This window comes from Cimex lectularius, unplaced genomic scaffold (genome assembly GCF_000648675.2).
Source record: "Cimex lectularius strain Harlan isolate CLEC.00 unplaced genomic scaffold, Clec_2.1 scaffold42, whole genome shotgun sequence".
Taxonomy (NCBI): Eukaryota; Metazoa; Arthropoda; class Insecta; order Hemiptera; family Cimicidae; genus Cimex; species Cimex lectularius.
The window spans coordinates 1,532,528-1,555,298 of record NW_019392754.1 but is presented as its reverse complement, the minus strand read 5'-3'; the positions used below and the strand labels follow the sequence as shown (position 1 = coordinate 1,555,298).

Below are 22,771 nucleotides of genomic sequence, written 5' to 3'. Positions count from 1 at the left end.
ATTGACTCAGATTTGGCTTTTTGTTGTTACCATATAATAATCGATATAATTTAAGCACTATTATAACAACATTAACTTATAAAAGGGCATATTTTTTTTTAAATTTGTAAGTACAATATAAACCACCATTAGTTTGGACATTATTTATAAATGTATTTATAAAAATGTAATTAAACATTTAAAACCGTTCTATTTCGTTGTCCGATAGACCAAATAAATTATTTCAATTAATTAATCTTTAAATAATGTATTGTTTGAAATGAAAAAGCTAGCGTCACGAGGGGGATTTGAACCCACGGCCTTCGGCTAAATACGCTGCTGCTCTACATCTTGAGCTATCGTGACTTCGATCCACTCATCATTTCAACAAAATCTTACATAAAAGATTAATGAATTTCACTAAATATAATGGATTATAATATGTAAAACGAAGTATATCGTCACTAAAGCTCTCTGTGTTCATTTCATCGTCGAGAATCGAATCCTGATTACACATTTGAAAAATGGCAAAAAGAAGGGAAAATTCGAAAGGTAGTTTGAGATGAGAAGTTGGTATCCGAGTGGATCGAGGTCACGATAGCTCAAGTGGTAGAGGAGCGGCGTATCAAGCCGAAGATCGTGGGTTCGAATCCCGCTCGTGCCATTGACTTTTTTATCTCAACCAATACCTTACTTAAAGATTAATTAATTGAAAACTATAAATAATATTCAGGTTGAATCAACTTCTGCAGTCCATCCATAAAATTAAAACACCATTAACTTTAGTAAAAAAATACCCCAAGATAATTTTAGCTAGGATCCGAGCGGTGGAAACAGATTTAATATAACTTTCACAACTAGCTGAGATATGAAACTAACTTTGTTATTTTAAATAAGATGATAATTTTTTTTTATTGTGCAATTCGATTCTAGATCTTATTTTCTGCCACTCTTGAAAAAAAAGAAAATTTTGATAGGCTCGAACATTTCTGAGTTATGTCCGACGGAAGACGAGTGAGGGAGTATGCTTTTTGTGACAACATGGCCCACCTTTATTTCGAAATCGGATAACTTTAGCAAAAAATGGTCTTATACAAACCTTATACAAAAACCTTATACAACTTATACTAAAGGTAGGTGGAAACGGGAAGTTGGTGTCCTAGTGGATCGAAGTCACGATAGCTCAAGGGGTAAAGCAGCGGCGTATTTAGCCGAAAGTCCTGGGTTCGAATCCCGCTCGTGACACTGACTTTTTCATCACAACTAAAAACTTTACATAAAAATTAATTAATTGAAAAAAGTTATTTGCTCACTCTGACCACGAAATCTGCAAAAAATATGTCACGAAGAACAGTGCTAAAAACTGTAAAAATGATAATTTTCTGCGCATTCTTGTAAAATAAGTCGACTTTCGTGAAATCCCGGAAAATTTTGATAGAAAAGACATTGCACAACCCACAATTGAGTATTGCCAAAAAAACACAGGTTTTGCCATTTGTTATTCTTTGAACGGCTCTGTGTATTACAAAACACGATTTTTTCAACGGTAATTATGAAGAATATTGTGGAAAACTTAATGTATTTTGCAAAATAAATGTCAGATTTGTATTTTAATTGAAGTTACAGTAGAGAAATTACCATTTTATNAACTTCCCATCTCAATCCAACCTTTCGAATTTTCCCTCCTTTTTACCATTTTTCAACTTTTTTATCTCAACCAAAAACCTTACAAAAACATTAATTAATTGAACGATGTTATTTTATCAATCGGAACCCGAAATCTAATGAAATATAAGTTAAAAGAAGTATATCTTCACTAAACTCTCCGTAACCATTTCATTTGTCGCCGAGAATCAAATAGGTTTTTAGTTGAGATAAAAAAGTGAATGGCACGAGCGGGATTCGAACCCACGATCTTCGGCTTGATACGCCGCTGCTCTACAACTTGAGCTATCGTGACCTCGATCCACCCGGACACCAATTTCCCATCTCAACCGCACCTTTTGAATTTTCCCTCCTTTTTGCCATTTTTCAAATGTCGTATAATTTTTATCTCAACTGAAAACCTTAATTAATTGTAAGATATTAATTGGTCAAGCGGACCACGAAACTAAAGAATTTAATAAGTTTAAAATGAAGTATACTTCACTAAAGCTCTCCGTGGCCATTACATTTGTCACTGAGAATCAAATTGATTACACGACATTTGAAAAATGGCAAAAAGGAGGGAAAATTCAAAAGGTGCGGTTGAGATGGGAAGTTGGTGTCCGAGTGTTAGAGCAGCGGCGTATCTAGCCGAAGGTCCTGGGTTCGAATCCCGCTCGTGACAGTGACTTTTTCATCACAACTAAAAACTTTACATAAAGATTAATTAATTGAAAGAAGTTATTTGCTCACTCCGGCCACGAAATGTGCAAAAAATATTTCACGAAGAACAGTGCTAAAAACTGTAAAAATGAGAATCATCTGCGCATTCTTGTAAAATAAGTCGACTTTCGTGAAATCCCGGAAAATTTTGACAGAAAAGACATTGCACGAGCCACAATTGAAAATTGCCAAAAAAACACAGGTTTTGCCATTTGTTATTCTTTGAACGGCTCTGTGTATTAGAAAACACGATTTTTTCAACGGAAATTATGAAGAATATTGTGGAAAACTTAATGTATTTTGAAAAATAAATGTCAGATTTGTATTTTAATTGAAGTTACAGTAGAGAAATTACCATTTTATGAAAAAATATCTACTGCACTGAACTACGTTTTATTTATTGAATCCACCATGGCAGTATTGTACATTTAACCCTGTAACACCCTGTATAATGCAATCCTACGAACCATTCACTATATTCGTATGAAAATTTTCCGTCGTTATTCTTATTCATAGAACTTACAAAACAATAAATCCTCCTGCAAATTTATTAAGAACTATTTTTTATTAAATATATAAATGCAAATTATTTACTTTCCTTTAAAATGGTAGTAAAAGGAAAGCATGTTTGACATTTTGAACCAGATACTTGATCGTAAAATTGATCACACAATGTAGTTGGACGATTGTCAATCTATCTTGAAAACAGTTTTGATTTTTCTAGCTAGCTTTTGCATTTCAACCAATACGTTACATAAAGAGTCATTAATTTAATTAAACATTTATTTTACCAACGTAAGATTGCAGTTACGAAACGCATTTTGAATATTACAGTTCGGAACTTTTGTAATATCATTTTTCTTGAAAATTTATTTAATGCGATATATTTTGATCATTTACATTAGTGGGTGATAGGAAAACCCTGGAACATTAGATAAGGTGGCTGTATTTTGCTAAAATGTGATCATACGGTTTGCTTATCTATCTCAGATATAATCTATTATGTATTATAGGGTAGGGGTTGTAGACGGGGTTGTTTGAAGCAATTAGGCTTGATTAGGTCCAGTAGGGCTCAAGCAGCTTTAGATATTTTTGTTCTACAGTTAAATACACGCAAGACGCAATCTTCTTTCATTTATCATATCTACAGATTACACTCACTAATTTATGCAGATTTTTCTTTGTGTGGTACATTTCTTATTGGTTATAGGTGTTTACATGATGATATCAGTGATGAAGTGGAAATCAGGAAATTTTGATTATTTGTTTAGATTTTCCACTTACTATTTTAATCGACCATCTGTTTTTCGAACGCATTCTTAAGCAGCCTTTAAACTAAACAGAATAGGTATGAAGTCACCCTCTAGTGGTCCCCGGACATGTGGGAGTTGAGGTCAACTGCAAACATCGTACATCACGAAAAGGAATTATAAACTTACAAGACATGCTACAGTACTAAAAATGGGACATCAACAGGTGACCGATGTCGATAATGTCGCGAAGAGACGGAGACAAAAAAGCAAATCTGACGCATCTGCCCTAGCTAGTAAACGCTATGGTCCTGGCAAAAACAGTTCTTCAGTTATGTGGAACCTTATATAATACCGCTGAGAGGAATTCTTTTCTTATATTACATATGATATTGAAATACGTAATTTATGTCCGACCAAGGTGGCAAGGTTGGGTAAAATATGTGTTTAACAAAAAAACAAAATTGATATTCTTTTTTTTCCACCAGCAAAATCCTTATACACAAATGTTAGAGGAAAACAAGAAAATTTTAAGCTTTCTAAACGCCTCAGATATTTTTCTAAAATAAATAATGATGAAAATGTTGAAACGAGCCGAACAGGAAAATTAAAACTGATTTAGCACCATATACAGGTAATTCATGTGCATATGTTTAAATCCGCAAAAAAATCAGAAGCGAAGAAAAATAAAAGCTAGATGGTTTTTTGTTGATTTAATAGATTAATATTGTTCCATAATCGTAAAAAAGAGAAATTTAACATTAAAAAAATTATAACATTTAACATGGGGCATCGGTGGTCGCAACGTACTGTAAGGTAAAGGTCCCGGGTTCGAACCCAGCGGCCTTGTATTCGAACCCGACATAATTACAAATTGACTTTTTTTTTTTTTTAACCAACGGCACCCCGAGGGTTTATATGACCTCTGCTGTTGCGAACTCTTCTAAAAAAATAAATAACATTTAACTTTGGTGAACTCGAGAGGTGTTATGAGATTTTAAGTTGTTACTACTGAATGGGGAGAAATAAAATTCAAATCTAATCCAGTCCAAAAATGTAAAAAAAAATTACCTAAACTTTTCGTATATGCAAGTTTTAAGCGTACATAAACCGAATGCGAATGGTTTTTGAAAATTAACTATTTTGCGTATTTTACTAGAAGCAAATTTTCATTTTGTGACTTTTCAGGTACATACAGGTAATTCATGTACGCTTAACTCCGCAAAAAAATCAGAAGAAAGAAAAAAAAATAAGAGCTAGATGTATTTTTGTTGATATAATAGATTAATATTGTTCCATAATCGAAAAAAAGAGAAATTTACCATTCACAGAATTATAACATTTGACGTGGGGCATCGGTGGTCGCGACGGTTTAGGCGTTGGCACGGCGCTCATCACTGTAAGGTAAAGGTCCCGGGTTCGAATCCAGCAGCCTTGTATTCGAACCCGACATAATTACAAATGAGTTTTTTTTTTCAAAAACAACGGCACCCCGAGGGTTTATATGGCCTCTCCTGTTGGGAACCCTTCTAAAAAATAAATAACATTTAACTTTGATGAAATCGAAAGGTGTTATGAGGTTTTAAGTTGTTACTACTGAATGGGGACAAAAAAAAATTCAAATCTAATCCAGTCCAAAAATGTAAAAAAAAAATTCCTAAACAATTCGTATCTTCATGTTTTAAGCGTACATAAACCGAATGCGAATGGTTTTTGAAAATTACCTATTTTGCGTATTCTACTAGAAGCAAGATTTCATTTTGTGACTTTTCAAGTACATACAGATAATTCATATACGCTTAACTCCGCAAAAAAATCAGAAGCGGGAAAAAATAAAATCTAGATGGTTTTCTGTTGATATCATAAATTAATATTGTTCCATAATCGAAAAAAAGAGAAATTTACCATTCACAGAATTATAACATTTGACGTGGGGCATAGGTGGTCGCAACAGTTTAGGCGTTGACACGGCGCTCATCACTGTAAGGTAAAGGTCCCGGGTTCGAATCCAGCTGCCTTGTATTCGAACCAGACATAATTACAAATGAGTTTTTTTTCAAAAACAACGGCTCCCCGAGGGTTGATATAACCTCTGCTGTTGCGAACCCTCCTTAAAAAAAAAAGATAACATTTAACTTTAATGAAATCGAGAGGTGTTATGAGATTTTAAGTTGTTACTACTGAAAAAAAAATCCAAATCGAATCCACTACAAAAATGTAAAACACCGAATGCGAATTGTTTATGAAAATTAACTATTTTGCGTATTTTACTAGAAGCATCTTTTCATTTTGTGACTTTTCATCTCAAAAATTCTATATTTTACTTATCTATGCTAGATAATCATACAAATTGGCTGATATTAATTTCCAATAAGTAATATTTCAAAATTTCATAAAGCTATTTTTTAAAAATTCATAAGCTAATATTTCAAATAACTTAAAAAGCAATTTCGATTTCAGATCCAAATTAAAGCCATTAATCTCCATGTTTGTAGTAAAGTTATATAATGAATTATATATAAAAGATCTTCCTCCCGGGCAAGAGGTTAAACTGCGTCCAATACCCCTCCTGTACCTGGTGGCCTTCCGTAACACTTTACCCCCTTACTAACCTCATTACCTAACCTTCCATTCCTATAATAACCCCTTCCCCAACACTAACCTCCTCCCTGTTCCTTCTCCCGGCGTCCCAGGCTTTAAGGAGGGGGAGGTGTGCCGGTTCACCTATAGTGGCAGCCCCACTAATCGGCTAGGGCCAGGGTGGGTAGCTTCCCCCTGGCCTAAAACAAACAAGCTCCGAAAAATACAAAAAAAAACGCCGTATATCCGGAAGGCGAAATGCCGGTGACGTCGGGGGCACAGGCCACCCTCGGCGTTATTCACTCGGGCCCCGTTGGAGTTGGTGGAGAGAGCAGCGCCACCCAACGTATGGATACTGCTAGGAACGGAAAAGGTAACACCGAATTAGTGAGGACACTGCAGCCATTTGAGCCGGAGTCCAAAAAAAGGAAAAGAATTAGAAAAGAAAAGAGCGGAAGTGATAGTGAAGACCAGATGACAAAGAATTTCACAAGATACTGGATCATGGAAAAAAAAGAGGGGGATTTTAAAGATGACTCCCCCATCCAGATCTGCCGTGTAGTCAACCAACAAATGGGAAAAGTTAAAAATCTAAAGAAATTGTCATCAGGAATCCTGAGTATAGAGGTTACTGACTCTCTGCAGGCCAAAATGGTCATGGAGACTAAACACCTCGGCGCAACCCCTGTTAAAACCTCCCCCCACAGAAAGCTGAATTCCTCCCAGGGCGTAATCTCAGCACGAGATTTACTAATATGCTCTGAGGAGGAAATCAAAGAAGAACTGTCAAGCCAGGGGGTGATTGAAGTAAAAAGAATAAAACGAAAAACGGACAGGGGTCTCATAAATACANCTGCGAATCCTAACAGGATTCCTGACAGGACACTGTAGATTAAATGGACATCTAAAGAAAATTGGAATAATCCAAGATGGCACATGTAGATTCTGCAAGGAAGCAGAAGAGACACCAACACACTTACTAACAAACTGCGGAGCTACATTAGCCCGCAGGAGGAAGTGTTTTGGGATGTACAATGTGACCGTAGAAGAGCTTCAACCACTGAAACCGGGCCTATTAATCAAGTTTCTTGATGAAATAGGACTCACCGATGTGCTTTAGGCACGGGGGATAAAATAGCTCTCAAAGGGCGCAGTATACTACACCCTGAAATTACAATCTACAATCTACAATCTACTATAGAACTTTTTTGTATTGCTAAGTGGAAAAATAGAAATACACCCGTTCAAATGGACCTTGAAGCCGAAAGAAAGCTAATATTTCAAATAACTGAAAAATCAATTTTGACTTATTTCAGACCCAATTTAAAGCCCATTAATCGAAATGTTTGCAGCAAACGAATAATAGTTTTGGCCTGGTTCAGAGGAGCTTAAAGTTTTCTTCAAATATTTTCCACTTAAAAATGTACAATTTTTTAGAATTTTTTTCAAAATCAAAATTATTACCACCGTTCTAAAGTTTTATTTTTATTCATTTAGATTATGTTAACTAAGTTCAACCTTATGAATTGTTATAAGTAAGTACAATAAGGATTAAATTGATTTAACCTGATCATACATTTTATTTTATACCCCTGTTTTATTTTTTTATTTTTAAGGTTGTGTCTGTATTTTTTGGGTTTTTGTAATTTGTATAGTTCAAGAAGACATATTCTACAATCTTATTTATTTCATTTCATATCACTATGCGTATTTACTTTCGTTAACTCCACTGGCCTAATCGAATTCTCGTGATTGTAAATATTTTGAGTACAGACGAAAAGAGATTACGGATTTTTTGTGACATTAGGACAAAGAAAAGTTGTACAATTGTCTAAATATATATACTAAAATAGATATAACCGTGCCGAACTGGGTTGGTTAATAATGCCGTCGGTCTCGGTACGGAAAAATTTACTGACAAGACGACGCAGAGGTCATAAAAAATAACTCACGGGTATCTTCTCGCCCGTTATGCAAAAATAAAATAACGTTCGACCTTTTTAATTATAGAAGGTTTGTCGTATATAAACATTATTTTAACATATCACCGTACCTGTGAGTGGTCTTGGGCACGGTGGCGGGCACAGATCCTTCTTCGGTTACCTCAGCGCTATTGGGATTTTTAAATTTATAAAGTGTTCGTGTATATATACAAAAATGCTCAAAAATGAATAGGAATATTTGTAATTTATTCTTATTCTATTAATTTTAATTAAATTAACCGATACATTCATGATAGATTGGTAAAAAATAGAAAATAAAAAACAAACAAATTTTTATTAAAGATTTACTTAAGAATAATAATCGTGAAGGTTACTCATTTTGTAACCATACTCCTTTTAACGTCTTTTCTCAATTTTAATCCACTTGTATTCTCTTTAACCATGGTCAGACCTCTTGAACCAGAAGTTAACAATATTGTCGTGAGAATGAGTCATCGAGGTGACCTGCAAGTTGATATCGCCGAGGCAGTTGGCGTTTCTCAGAGAGTTGTCTCCCGGGCTTTAGCCTGATTGTGAGAGACTGGAAATTTTAATAGAAGGCTGGGAGTGGATCTCAGCCCATTACGATGTATGGAAACATTTCGTTGCTGCTAGATGCCTTTTCATAGTGCCCTCCAGTTCCTAAATGAAGTACAAGGTGCTTTGATATAACCTTTATCAACACAAATGATTCGTAATCGTGGGAAGTCGGCCCCGGATCGTTGCCCCTTTGAGAAGTCCTGCAGCAACAGCCCGCCACCAGCAAGTCATAAGAATGTACTGCAGCGAGCGTCTAGAGCAGAGCACCACTTGGAATACTGTTAAGTTTACTGATGAAGCGCGTTTTGGTCTGTATATGGATCGCAAGCGCTAAAGAGCCTACTGGGAAAAGGGATGCGTACAATACCTCAGTTGGTGCTCTATTCAGTGCACTTTGGAGGAAGCGGTGTATTGGTCTAGGGTGGCGTACTGGCATATTGTTGAGGGAACCTCACCGCAGTCCGTCATGTCTAGGAAATTATCGAGGAATACATCCCTAAAATCAGGGATTTCTTTGGTAGGGATTTTCGATGTCTGGCCTCCAAGAGGCAGAGTTGTTCTTCAGTGTTTACAAATCCTGGTAATGTACCATCTGCCTCTTCCTCCATTGTCTTCAGACCTCAATCCCATGGAGCACGTGTGAGATCCGTTCCAGAAAAGGCTTTTTTATTACCACCCGCAGCCAGTAGACCTGCAACAACTGAGTGTATCGTTGCAACATCAATGCGTGAAATTCCTTATGAAATAAGTAACAACTTTAATATAGTAACAGTATGCCTAAAATGTATACACAGTTGTTAGCTAAAAGAGGACATTATACATAGTATTAATACATACATATATATAGTTTTTTTAATTGGAACAGTTAGTTTGTTTCTTAGAAAATTCATATTTATTGGTTAACAGAATGCTTAGAAAGAATCGGAATTCGTTTGTGAAAAAACAATTTCTTTTGAGCTAGTTTTATGGAAGAGTTTTATGTACTTTTTAAAAGGATAGGTCCTACTCGCAGTAAGTTGTTTTGCAACGATCCGGATTTCGAGCCTTTTAGCTCATCATCAGGTTGAAGGACTTCTACAACCACGTCTCTCGACATGAATTGCCAAAGTGAACCCGCTGATACCTCCGCCAACGCGACGTTCCAATTAGCAGCTGATTTTTTTAATGGCGCTCAATTTGAACGTGCAAAACGCGGAAATTATAACACAAATAAATATTACAATAATAAATACTTAATATTACTATAAATTACTATAAAAATAATAACGATTAAAATAATTAGTTTAATTACTTGGATGTTTGATATTATTTATGTATATATTTAAAATGGGAGGTAGATCAAAATCTGTTATATTATTAATGCATTTATTACCAAGTTCAATTTTACATTTTTTAATTTCAAATTTCTCAAACCAATCTAGTTCTTTCCCTTTGTTGAAACTATGTAACACTCTTGTATTTAAATTTGAACGGAAATTATGTTTTGTTTCTTTTAGATGGTCCTTAAATTCCGAAAATTTGCTCGATTTAGGCAAGTGTTCTTTTACCCTTTTTTTTTATTTCTTTACCGCTTTGTCCTATATATTTAATATCACAATCATTACATTGAGTTGGTAAACCCCGCTTTTTGCCAAGATGTCTACTTTGTCTTTATGTTTTGAGAGGATGTTTTTAAGTGAACCCGTACTTCTAAAAGCTATTCTAAAACCTTCTTGTTTAAAAATTTTACTAACTTTTTCCGATAATTCACCAATGTATGGCAAACAACGGAAACTTACTGATTCATTTGTGGTGGGGTGATTGAGTCCTATTGTCGATTCGTTTAAAGTTAATTTTTTTATTCTTTTAGCTAGCAACCTATCAATACATATTTCTTGATACCCGTTGTTTTTTGCTAAGGTTTTAATAGTTTTTAATTCTTTTTTATAGTTATCAGGTGTTAGCGGAAGTTTTAACATCCGGTCTATGAGCCAAATGAAACCAGCAGCCTTTTGGGACCATGGGTGGGAAGAATCCGCTGGTATCATAGTGTCTGTAGTTGTGGGTTTTCTATATACGTCTATTTCTATTAGGTTGTATATTATGGACAGTTTTAGGTCTAGTTTTATGTATTTATCCTTAGTAAATACCATTTCGCTCATTGGTTTTTTCTTTACGAAAAAACCCAAGCCTACTGATACATAATAACCTTAAAAAACTTGTGCAAAAAGGCAGAAAAAAATCAATTAGAAAATTACTTAAAATAATTTTTTTTCACTCAAGTTAAATAACTACTGTTTGATAAAATCTATGATCCTATATTCGTTTTTCCTTATTCGGAGTGTGAAGTATGTACTATAAATCTCGCTAACATATGTCTATATGTGTAACTATAATAAACACACTACTGCCTCCTTGAAATCAGTTTTTTCCAGATTGATTGTTATCAGGACTAAAACAATTCCGAGAGTCTTTTCAAAATGCTTTTTATTATGAGATAAGAGATGTCATCCGGTGATTTCTGAGTAGATGACTATTTGGGAATAGTAATTATTGAGTGGGAAGAGTGGAGCGTGCGTCTGGGTGCGGATCGTCCGTATGAGGGGTTGAATCGATATAAGGGTTGGTAACAGGTGTTGTCCCGTACGGGTCGATGAGTGGTGGGGACGGTGGCGCATGCTCCCATCAAAACCACCCCCGACGTCGAGCGTCCCCACGCTCCACTCCAAAGGGAGTGGTGGATCGTAGCATATACCCGTTCGCCTCTCACTTCGCATCTTCCTCGTATCTATTTTCCGTTTGTGTGTCTTCTCTCTATCTCTCTCGACATCCGTTTCTCTCTCTCTTTCTGTAACTCTAACGTACAATTAACAAACCGTGCCTAATTTTGTCTTAAAAGTGCAACGTTACAACGAATGTCACCTCTGTGATTTAGCCGAGATTAATAAAGTGTGTGTATCGATGAAGGGACAGGTCGATTGAAAAGATTCTTGCCGAAAGTAATTATTCCACGGACACCCCTCGGTCCTCGTCCGATCCGTCTGATGAAGTAGCAAAATGCCGCGCTGCTACATGGTGAAGAAAGCGTGCAACAAATACCAGAACCAACGTGAAAACAGTCCCGAAGGTGCTACCAGCCAGGAACAGGCTCAAATCGAGGAACAAGTATTTTTCGAACAGAACACCGATAACGGTAAGTGGATTTTCCATTGAGTTTTTTTAACCTTTATCCCCTGTCGGTTGTCTTCCAGCCGGACAGCCCCAATATTGATCCCTGCCTCGTGATTCACTTGCCGGTATTAAAACTACCCTCGTTGCACCCCGTCCGGGGAACCGCACGGCCCTGAAATTATAACGTGCCTGTTAACACTTCCTTTTCGTGATGTGAGCCGCACTGAGTCACGACGGTCGTTACAATATCACATCGATCCGCGCGTTCTACCCTGAATTTATTAAACCCCCACGGAAATAAACCGATAAATACTACCTCGGACAAATTTAGACCAATGCCGTTTTAATACACTCGACCCTTCTTCTGCCATAATCGACTGGGTAAAACCTGTATTAACTTTTCGACAAGAATTAGCTGTCACTAATCCGCCTCTAAGACAATGGTTAAAGAAAAGAAAATAAGAAACGAAATGACAAAGAGAAATTCTACCCATTTCAGGCGACTCAGCTGATGCCGGCTCAATGCTAACCCGCTTTCTACGGATTTCACTTCTTAACAGGTGGTTAATCTTCTTGACAAATGTACTCTCTTGCATGATGCGATTAAATGACATTTATTACATTTATTCCAAACGATGCCTTAACAGATTATAAATTTCATCCATCGTCGTAACTAAACTAAAAAAGCTTTATCAAAAGGATAACTTTTAAATTAAAAATTAATAATATATATATATATGTAATCTGTGTTCTCAATTTTTAAAACCACTTGTTAACTCTTTAGTAATTAAATTGTTCGACCCATAATTTTAAAATAGCACAGGAGAAACTATTAAATATTAATAATTATTGACACACCCTTTAACATATTTAACCACAACATATTCTGAATTTATATACTGTATACGAGCATTATACACCATAAATGCTTTGATCACGCAATAAAGTGACGAATCGATTACGTCACCGATTGCGTAGACGAAGGACGAAAATATAACAGGTAGACACATAATTTTGGATATTTAAACTAGAGATAGATTTTTGTTTTATTTATTATTGACCCAATATAGAGAAAAGGTCGTGCCAAATACCTCATCCTGTTGCGCCCTATTCGACTGACAGCTACCTGTAGAATGCCATTTGGTCCGTGTGTTGCTTGTTATGTTGCCGAGCCACATAAAGCTATCTTCTGTTCGAAAAGGCCCGCTTAAACATTTTACGGGAAAACAGTAGTTTTGATGCTGTTTCTAGATAGGGGAGGCAATATACAATAAAACTTTTTAAATATATTTATTAGAATTGTTTTTTGTTTTTTTTTGGAATATCCAATAATTATTTTTTCTTGCTCGATCAAAATGTGGTCTTCATCAGAAACCTTAGCTTATTGAAAAAGTAATAATTAACATTGTCATTAATTTGAATTATTTTTATTTTAAAGAAATGATAGATTCAAGCATCGTATACTTACAATTTAACATGACTTTAGTTGAAATAGATTAATGCTTATGATATAAAACGGTCAAAATGCTGACCCCCCACCCCTAGGGATGTCCATTTAGATTAAAAAGAAACAAATAGTGTATGATTAATGTATTTGACATTTTTGATGTATATGTTTTTTAACGTTTGTCATACATGGAGAAGTGAAATTGTAGATATATTTATTTCCAATGTATAGCCGACGTAGAAAACTAATAGAAGAAGGAAAAATGGTCAATAAAATAATTGTTTTTCAGCATTATTTTTAAATATATCTATTTACAAAATTATATTTCGAAATTTAAAAGAAATAGAATAGTTTTTAGAAAAATTTCAAAACTTTTATCATATTATTTAAAGTGTGTCAAATCTTTTTAAAAAGATGTTTACATACTAAATCAACGAATTTTTATCACGGACAAAAAAATTAATTATTTATAAAAAATGGTGTGAAATTATCAACTTTAGGAAGTGACGTAAGAAAGAACAAATATTTTTGAGAATTATTAAATCATCCTAATAATTCTAAACTTTTGTGGTTCTGCAGGTTAATCTAAAGCGATTGATATTAGCTATGAGTGTTAGTTAGTGATGAAAAAAAAATAAACAAATCCTTTGTCCAGATTTTGAGAAATTTTCTTTGACAGGACATAGCAATTTTTTAATGATTTACACGGTTAAAAATATAAACATATAGTTAAAATGTTAAAAATTATGGCTTCAATCTTTATAAATTTATGTGTTGAACTTAGTATTGGATGATATCTACCACGGGGAATTTTGAAATTAAATATAATTTATTCTTTACAATTGTTTACAGTATGAATAATTCATTTTGATAATTATAAAATCACCAACATAATTCTAAAATTTTGCGATAATGCATATTAATTAGATATGTTTGATGATATTTTAATGGTATATAAATACAAAATGAGTAATATTAAAATTTTGAAAAACACCACCCAGTTCCTTTTCCAAGATTTTGAAGGATATTCCACCTTTAACTGGATATTTAAATTTGTTTTAATTATATACACGGTTAATAAATGCAAACATATAATTACATTTTTAAAAATTATTGCTTCCATTGTTATAAATTTATGTTTGTAAGTGGACAAGATATACCACGGGGAAATTTGAAATGAATTTGTATTTTTTTTGCAAAACAAACAAATATTTTTGATAATTATCCAATCACCCTAATAATTATAAAATTTTATGGTTCTGTTTTCTAATTTGATGTAATTGATATCAGCAATAATATTTGAAATCTAAACAAAAATAAATCTGTGTTAAGGATATTAAATATAAAACAAAATAACACCGAGTTCCATTGTCAAATTTCAAGAAATATTTCAAGAGAACGTAAATGTTTTTTGTTTTTTTTTAAGATATACACGGTTACCAAATAAAATGATATAATTACAACATTAAAAATTATGATTTCAATCGTTTTAAATTTTTGAGTTTATCTTAGTAAATAGAACCCTACAAGGGTACATTTGAAATGATTTTTAATATTTTGTTTATACATTTTTTCTGTAAGATAAAAGACAATCATACAATCACACTTAAAACACTTAAACTTTTCCATTCTGTATATTAATTTGAGCGATTCAGCAATAATATTTCAGTTGAATAAAAAACAGTGAAAAGGAAGTTCATTAGCCAAAATTTCATAGGAATATTCCTACTTTAAGGGGTCATTGAATTTTTTTTATGATTACATGGTTTACAAATATTAACATTTACAATGTTAAAAAGTTGAACTTCAACCGTCCTTTACATTACAATTGTGAAACATCAGAAATTATGTTTTATGTAATGTAATTATACTACTTTATTTTATTTTTTATTTTTTCCTAAAGTCGTTTCTCTAAATAAAGTTTGTAATTTTTTGTTGTCAAAGTTTTGTAATTTTTATATATAAAAAAGACGTTTACATTTTTTGAACATTAGTTACGTATTTAGGCCTATTTATTTTCATAAATTACATAAACCATTTCTCGTCATTTTTCCTTTAACCATATTTTTAGATACCAGTATTTTGATCATTTTAACAGGACAATTCCATATTACTTTTTCAAATTTAAAAAAATTTCAAATTCAGTGTGACAGGAGGATACATTGAGTTATCCTGATACTTACTTTTAAATAGGCAAAAGTATTATTAACACGTGTTTTTTTTCCTATATTGTAGTTGGTTCTTTTTCCTTGTCCGATTACTTTCACGTTAATTAATGTCAGATGGAATCAAAAATCTGACTTGATTTGCCAATGTGGTCGTAGGTATTATTAAAAATTGTTATATATAAATTATTTAAATTATAGATAATTTAGTTACAAAAAGATCATAATTGCTAGCATTTTCCTCTTGTTTTATTTGTAAAAAAACGACAGAAGATCATAAACCGTTTAAATATATTATTAACTGAACGTCTAAATCCGGTACAGTCAAATTTATTAACAGAAAAGTGAATTTTCATTGTGTAATATTCAAATGGTTTTTTTAGTGATGCTATCAACTTAATATATATATGGATCACGGAAGCGAAGTATAAGCAAAACACCTCAGGCTAAAAAAAAAGAAGATAAAGTGAACAAAAGGTTAAAGATATGTTACATCTCTTTAGTCCGACTATTTTTAGACAGACTCAACGGTAAAAGTGTATTTCACAACAAGCAGCAGATACGGAACATTCTCATTAAAATGAAAATGTCACGGTGGCAATATTCTTTCTTCGAAGTGAAGGGGGTAATCCACCCTCTCCGGGTTTATAGAGGTTTTTAGGCTGCCTTTAGTCAGCCCTCTTGTCTTGTAGGATGACAGAATCGGCATCATGTCGTCTCCCGTTTGATTGTGAATTGTTCTTTACAAACGTATTTTTGTCAATTATTCCGATCTTTTATTTTACACTATTACAGATAAGGCTGGGAATGCAGCTGATTTGTTGAAACATTTCTATTACGTGAATTATTAATTTTTAGGTGAAGTTTAGAACAGGTGCTGTAAAATTTTCTTAATCATTATTAAACGTATTATTATGAAGGTGAAAGTATCTTTGTTTACCACTATATTTAAAAAAAAATTCTTTATTTCCACCTCTCAATATGTTCATTCTTTTTAATTGTATCTGGTTATATTTTTCAACTGAAAAAATTTGGGCACAGGTAAAAGATCAAGTACAAAGAAAGGCGATTTTCTAAACTTCTAAAGCAATCTGAATCTAAGTTGAGGATATAACAGCTTCGAAACCTTGTAGACGTGCCACAAGCATGCTTCACAGAAAAAACATGTTAGAACAGAAACTCCATGTAGATTTTCAGGGTTTAACGTTTTCTACTGCTCAAGACGCTAGAGCCTATTTTAATCTTATGAAATCTTTATAAAAGTAAAAATTTCGATCACTTGGTACCGCAGTGTTAAGGTGCTCTTGGCTCCTAAACCTCGCGGTCGTGGGTTCGATTCCCACCGTATCACCCTTGCCTTTTTTTCACAGTAACCCCCCTTCAAAAAAAAAAGGAACAAATACGATGAAACAGCAATGTGTTCTCTGGCTAATATTTGAGTCATAAGGCCATTAAAAATTTATTGTTGGTATGAGCGATAAGAAACATAACCATGCAACATTCCCAAAAGAATCAATGGCCATAAAGATCATTCGTGTTACAAAAACATATAATATGGTAAATCTTTTTCTGTGGTATAACCATTTTAAAAGAAATCAAAACTTTATTTCTATTCATCCATAGAGGACTTTTTGATAAATCAAAACAAAAATATTCGATATCAACCAATTAAAATCGGGTTGTAATTAGCACGGAAATGTACACTTGAAAGATGTTAAACCGACTAAACTTTTTGAGGGGCATGTTGACACGCCAGCTTATGTGTGGAATGATCTGGAATTAATACCAGTTAGCCCAGTAATGATTTAACTACCAGGCTAAAATCAAGTCGAATTTGGAACGAATATAAATTTGAAAAGAGATATTTATTTCATATTTTTATTGACTGCTTTTCATAGTTTTTAGTTCAGTAATATAATATAGAAAATATCAATATACTTTAATACTGATCATGATTGGTTTTTAATGGCTGGGGGATTGGTGAAGAATTATAACAATCCTTTCCTTCACTAAGAAATAATTAGATATATTAAATTCACTAGTTTCGTGATCCGCGTGATCAATTAATATCTTACAATTAATTAAGGTTTTCAGTTGAGATAAAAAAGTCAATGGCACGAGCGGGATTCGAACCCAGATCTTCGGCTTGATAAGCCGCTGCTCTACCACTTGAGCTTTCGTGACCTCTATCCACTCAGACACCAACCTCCCATCATAACCGCACCTTTTGAATTTTTCCTCCTTTTTGCCATTTTTTCTGTCGCGCAATCAATTTGATTCTCGGCGACAAATGAATTAATTGGTCAAGCGGACCACGAAACTAGTGAATTTAATAAGTTTAAAATGAAGTATACTTCACTAAAGCTCTCCGTGGCCATTTCATTTGGTTGGTTACTGAATAATTTACCGAAAACGAGCTAATGCTTCACATTCAGAATGGATATGTACCGATGCCTCTGGTTCTTTCTGTCAAAGTCGGCCCTGTTTTGCCCATCTTCTTCAGGTGGCAGTTAAAAGGACAGTGGTGGGTTAGAGACCTATAATATTTGTCAAATCCTGCCTACATAGAAACGGTGCTTTTCTCCAGTGTTCGAGTTTTTCTTGTCCAATCCTCTTTCTCAATGATTGATATAATACAATTTGATCTGGCCCAATTAAAATTGTCAAAAAATTATAAATTTGGCACTGGATTCATACAAACATTTAGTAGTATTTATGTTTAATTTTTAAATGATTTACTTTACACTAAAATTTAACCTCTCTAATATGTAAATTATTATTTCATTAAAGCTAATTAGTCAATTTAATTGTTAAAATTCAAAACAATTAGCATTTTTTGATTAATATTTTAATGGAATGAAATGGAAATACAACTTTTTATAGCTTTTATAAAATGATATTTACGGTTTGTTAGCGTTAATTAATATATGATTAAATCCGTTATATTCCTTTGTCCAATTGACCAAATAACTTCTTTCAATTAATGAAATTTTATGTAAGCTATTGGCTGATATGAAAAAGTTTGTGTCACGAGCGCGATTCGAACGTGACTCTAACTTTTTCATTTCAACCAATACCTTACATTAAGAATATATAATTGAATGATATAATTAAAATTGAAGATTTTATAGACCTGACAGTAATTACAATGGAATGTTTTGAGGTATCTTTATAAGGTGTGTGATTCACAAAGACCTTATGAAGATACGTCAAAAAATTATAATGGAATGTATGGTTATTTATTTGGTCACCATTTTTATCAAAACCTTGAAATTATATTCAATACTTATAAATTTAACAAAAACTCTAGAAAATTTATAATCAATTCAATTCTATCTCGTTATGTTTTATTTTTTCTTACGATTAAGAGCGAGAACATTTCTCGATTTATCATATTTAAGAATTTTTAGTAGGTCAATTTCAAATACAAAAACGTCAGTTACTTTATAAACATAAAACATTATTGTATTTTTTACCAGCTGACGCGTGAATTTGTATAATTTTGGCAATCACGTTTAGCTTCCGGCAAACGACTACAATGAGCGACTAATGGTTGAACAAGGGAAAAAAGAGAAGAGATTTGAATAAAAATCCGAATAGTATTTAAAACAAGTCCCCCAACGTAAAAACAACAAATCATCCAAGTTGGTAAACCGTGGCCTGCCAGGGAAACTGTTTAGCGACTGCTCCTTCTCAGTTGATGAATAGTCCAAACCTCGTTAAGCATGCCTCAGCAGTCCCACCCTCGATTTTCACCTTCTAATTAATTACCACCCAGGAAAGAAATTTTATTCCGTACAGGGTTTAACTGCAGAGCGCATCAACACGATTCCTCAGACGTTTGCTTATTCCTTCCAACCCCCCCCCCACTCTGAAAAATTTAAAACCCATTAAACGGTAATTTATGGAAAGTCGCAACTCACAACGGCGACTTAGACCATCAATCTGTTTTTATATGGGGCGTTCACAGAGTGCCGACCGACTGGAAGAAGAAAATCGTCTAGACTATTTGACATTAAGGATGGGGAGGTCTAAAGACATTGAAATACAATTAGGGAAGCCAGTTTTTCTCTACGAAAAATAACAAAAACATTTAAAACCATAGAAAAACAAATCCCTTTAAGATTTTCTGATTTATTCATTTTCATTTCCTTTTCAATTTAAATAACTAATATAAACAATAATAATAAAAGTTGATAAAATACATTATTTTTCTTTCTTTCAATTTTTTTATACACCATTGGTTACCCTGTAAGTTACTGTAAATAAAATTTATATTTTTCTTCTATATTTCCAAAACTGGACTTTTTTAAAAATATTAATATGGATTTCCTTGTTTACCAAACGAAACGTCTTGCTAACGGATTGTCGTAGTGTAATTTTAGTCCTTTTTCGAGAGTTGTCCGTTAAAAAGAGATCTTCTGGTGAGCTGTATGTTCTATATATGTAAGTATGCCCACATACTACATATTTGGTACGTAGATTTTCAACGTACGAAAGTTTAAATTTTGCCTGACAGCGATTTGCTAGGCTGTAATTTGTTAGGTAATGCTCTTAGAGCTGGTTCTAAAATTCTGAAGAAGCAAACACTATTTTTTAGACAGCTTTTGGTTTGTCGAAATTTTCATCTTAAACTGAAATCATGAAATGAAAAAATTTGGAATATAAAAATAATATTAGATGTAGGACGGGAAGTTAAAGAATTCGATAAAACATTCCAATTCAATTAATAAAACATTATAAATAATATGAGAGGTAGTAGAACAATAAAACAAGAATTATGCTGGATTATTGGACCTATTTTGTCTTTAGGCCATTCTGGCTACTGAGAGAAGGCAAAAGAGAGAGAGAGAGAAAAAAAGAGGGAATAAGTGAATGAGAGAGGGTGAGAGAGAGAGAAAAAGAAAAAAGTAAGGGAGAGAGTGAGAGAGAGAAATAGGGAATAAGTGAATGAGAGGGGATGAAAGAGAGAAAGAGAAAAAAGAAAGAGAGAAAGTGAGAGAGAGAAAAATGGAGAAAGTGGAAGAGAGAGAGATAAATATTTTTGTTTTCCTGGTTTTGATGCTGAGGGAATTTTTTGATTATTTCACACTTAACAAATTTATCCAGTGTGTCGACATTTCTTTTCCAGTTGTTCAGTTCAAACAGCCTTTGTGACCTGCCAGTTTGCTACTTTTCCAGCCTATTTGTTGTCCTCATGTCTTATATCGTATGCATGAAGAGTTACCTCATTGCTTTTTCCCAAGGGCTAGAAATATTTTAAGCTTCCCTACACAAGTAGTTAGTATTTGTGTGCTGGAGAATCTTTAGTACTTCTTGGCTATCTTATAATATATATCTGATCGCTTTTTAATTTATTTTATTTAATTCTTACACACTGAATTCCATTGCATTGATCTGAGCTCGGAAAATTAATGGTGTGAGGCATAACCATTTTATTTCCATGATTGTACCAGAATAAGACGCCTCGATTAGTTTTGAATCTTCTTAAACTTATCTGATTGTGAGTCATTTTTGTAGATATCTCATTTATTTATATAATTTTATGATATATTTCTCTTATTTTGGGTTTTATTTCTAGAATTACTTCTTCTCAGAGGTTTGCTGAACAAAACTGTTATAGAATGTAGGACAAAACGACAGTCTTCTTTATTTAGAGTGTCTCCTAAGTAGAGATGATACGTGAATCATAAGGTATAAATACATTCAATAATCTTCCATGGATGTGCATTGCTAATTTTTCTATAAATGGACGTGTCCTACTATCAGAGGAATCCATGTCTGTCTAAATTTTACTATTTTATTTACATACGAAGTTGTGTGAGATGATGAAAGTTTCGAGCGGAAATGACAAGGTCGGAGTTACAAGACAGGATCGCTGTATCTTCTGCAAATGTGTGGTAGTTTGAGTATACAATGGATTGTCAGCTGTGTAAAATATGTTGAGGCTACCCTGAGGAAACCCCGGAGTGAGAATATCCATCGATTTCTTGGAAAAACTGGCGAGTTATCTGTGCTGTATGAGATAGAAGGTGGAAGGAAAGACACCCCATGAGCATGAAGAGCAAGGTCGTGTAATTTACTTTATTTACTAAACCATTTATATACTATTACGCATAGCTTTCTCTGTCAATCTGTCCTTAACCGGAAATATATTGCCTTCTTGATTCTGAGAAAGAACCGTGGTCGAGAATCCAGAGGTTTTCTTCTTCTTTTGTTTATTCATTCGAAACCCAAGCCATCGCCAGGGGACTAGATCATCTGGTCATTACATGTCAAAATATAATTCGGTCATTATTCAGAAATCGTGAGATGCGGTCTGGTGTGATGTAGGTTTCAGAAAAACATTTTCTTTATCGAGCCAACGTTTCGATCTTTATTGAGATCATCTTCAGGGCCTGGGATTTACAAACATTGTTTACATTTAACAAATACATGTAGGATTTGGAAAAAGTGAATTTATACAATGCAAAATATATTTTTTTATTTTTTTTATAAATTCAATCAAAGTAATATATATATATATATATATATATATATATATATATATATATATGTCACGTTTCGATTTGAATATACCGCCATGCCCCTCCACACACTGACAGTGAAAGGAGTAGGGGCTAGGAAAGGGCTATTTTTTTCAGTCAAAAAAACAATTTCCTTTCTGTCCTCCGTGGGTTAAGAGCTGTTTTATTGAAATTAAGAAAAATTTTGTGTGCGCAAAATTCAAGAGAGTAAATTTTATATTTTGACGTCAAGAAAACTAAAAATAATAATTGTATTTTAATGAAAAAAAGGGTTGTCCCAAAAAATATATTTTATAAAGAAAACTAAAAGAGATAGATAACATTTGATTTTAAAAGTTATGTTAAAATATTAATTGTATTTTGCAATTGGTGGTCAAAAATTAATAATAATAGCAATAATAATTTTCTTTATTTAACTTTACTTTATAAAACGAGAATTAAATTCGATTTTAAAATTAATGTTTGTAGATTCTGAAATAGGTTTTATTATAGAATAAAAGATTCTTTAAATTAAAAATAATAATTAATAAAAGAAATTGTAATTTTTGTTGAAAATAAATTGTAATAAAAGATTTAAATTTAATTAATATTTTGGTCTCGTATTTATTTTGGTTTGAATTGAATATTTGAATGAAACATATTAAAGAAAAGGTGCCTGATCAATAAATTAAATTATTGTAGTCAGGCCCAAACATCAGAAAACCTCTGGGACCTTGTTTTCGGTTCTCCGAATTCAGTGTTGGGCCCAAAACAGAAGAGACGCGCGTACACACGCACGCGCGCG

The 22,771-nt window shown here is 33.3% G+C and overlaps 1 protein-coding gene across 2 annotated transcripts in view; it reads left to right on the top strand.

The window, feature by feature from the left end:
• Positions 1-11,390: 11,390 nt before the first annotated feature.
• The window catches only part of LOC106673913 (transcriptional repressor scratch 2-like), a 129,446-nt gene continuing 118,065 nt past the window's right edge, over positions 11,391-22,771 (top strand). For both annotated transcript variants that reach the window (XM_014406302.2, XM_014406301.2), the window contains exon 1: positions 11,391-11,870. In XM_014406302.2, the coding sequence (XP_014261788.1) occupies positions 11,735-11,870 (136 nt within the window). In that variant the 5' untranslated portion in view covers positions 11,391-11,734. The remainder of the gene's footprint in view (positions 11,871-22,771) is intronic.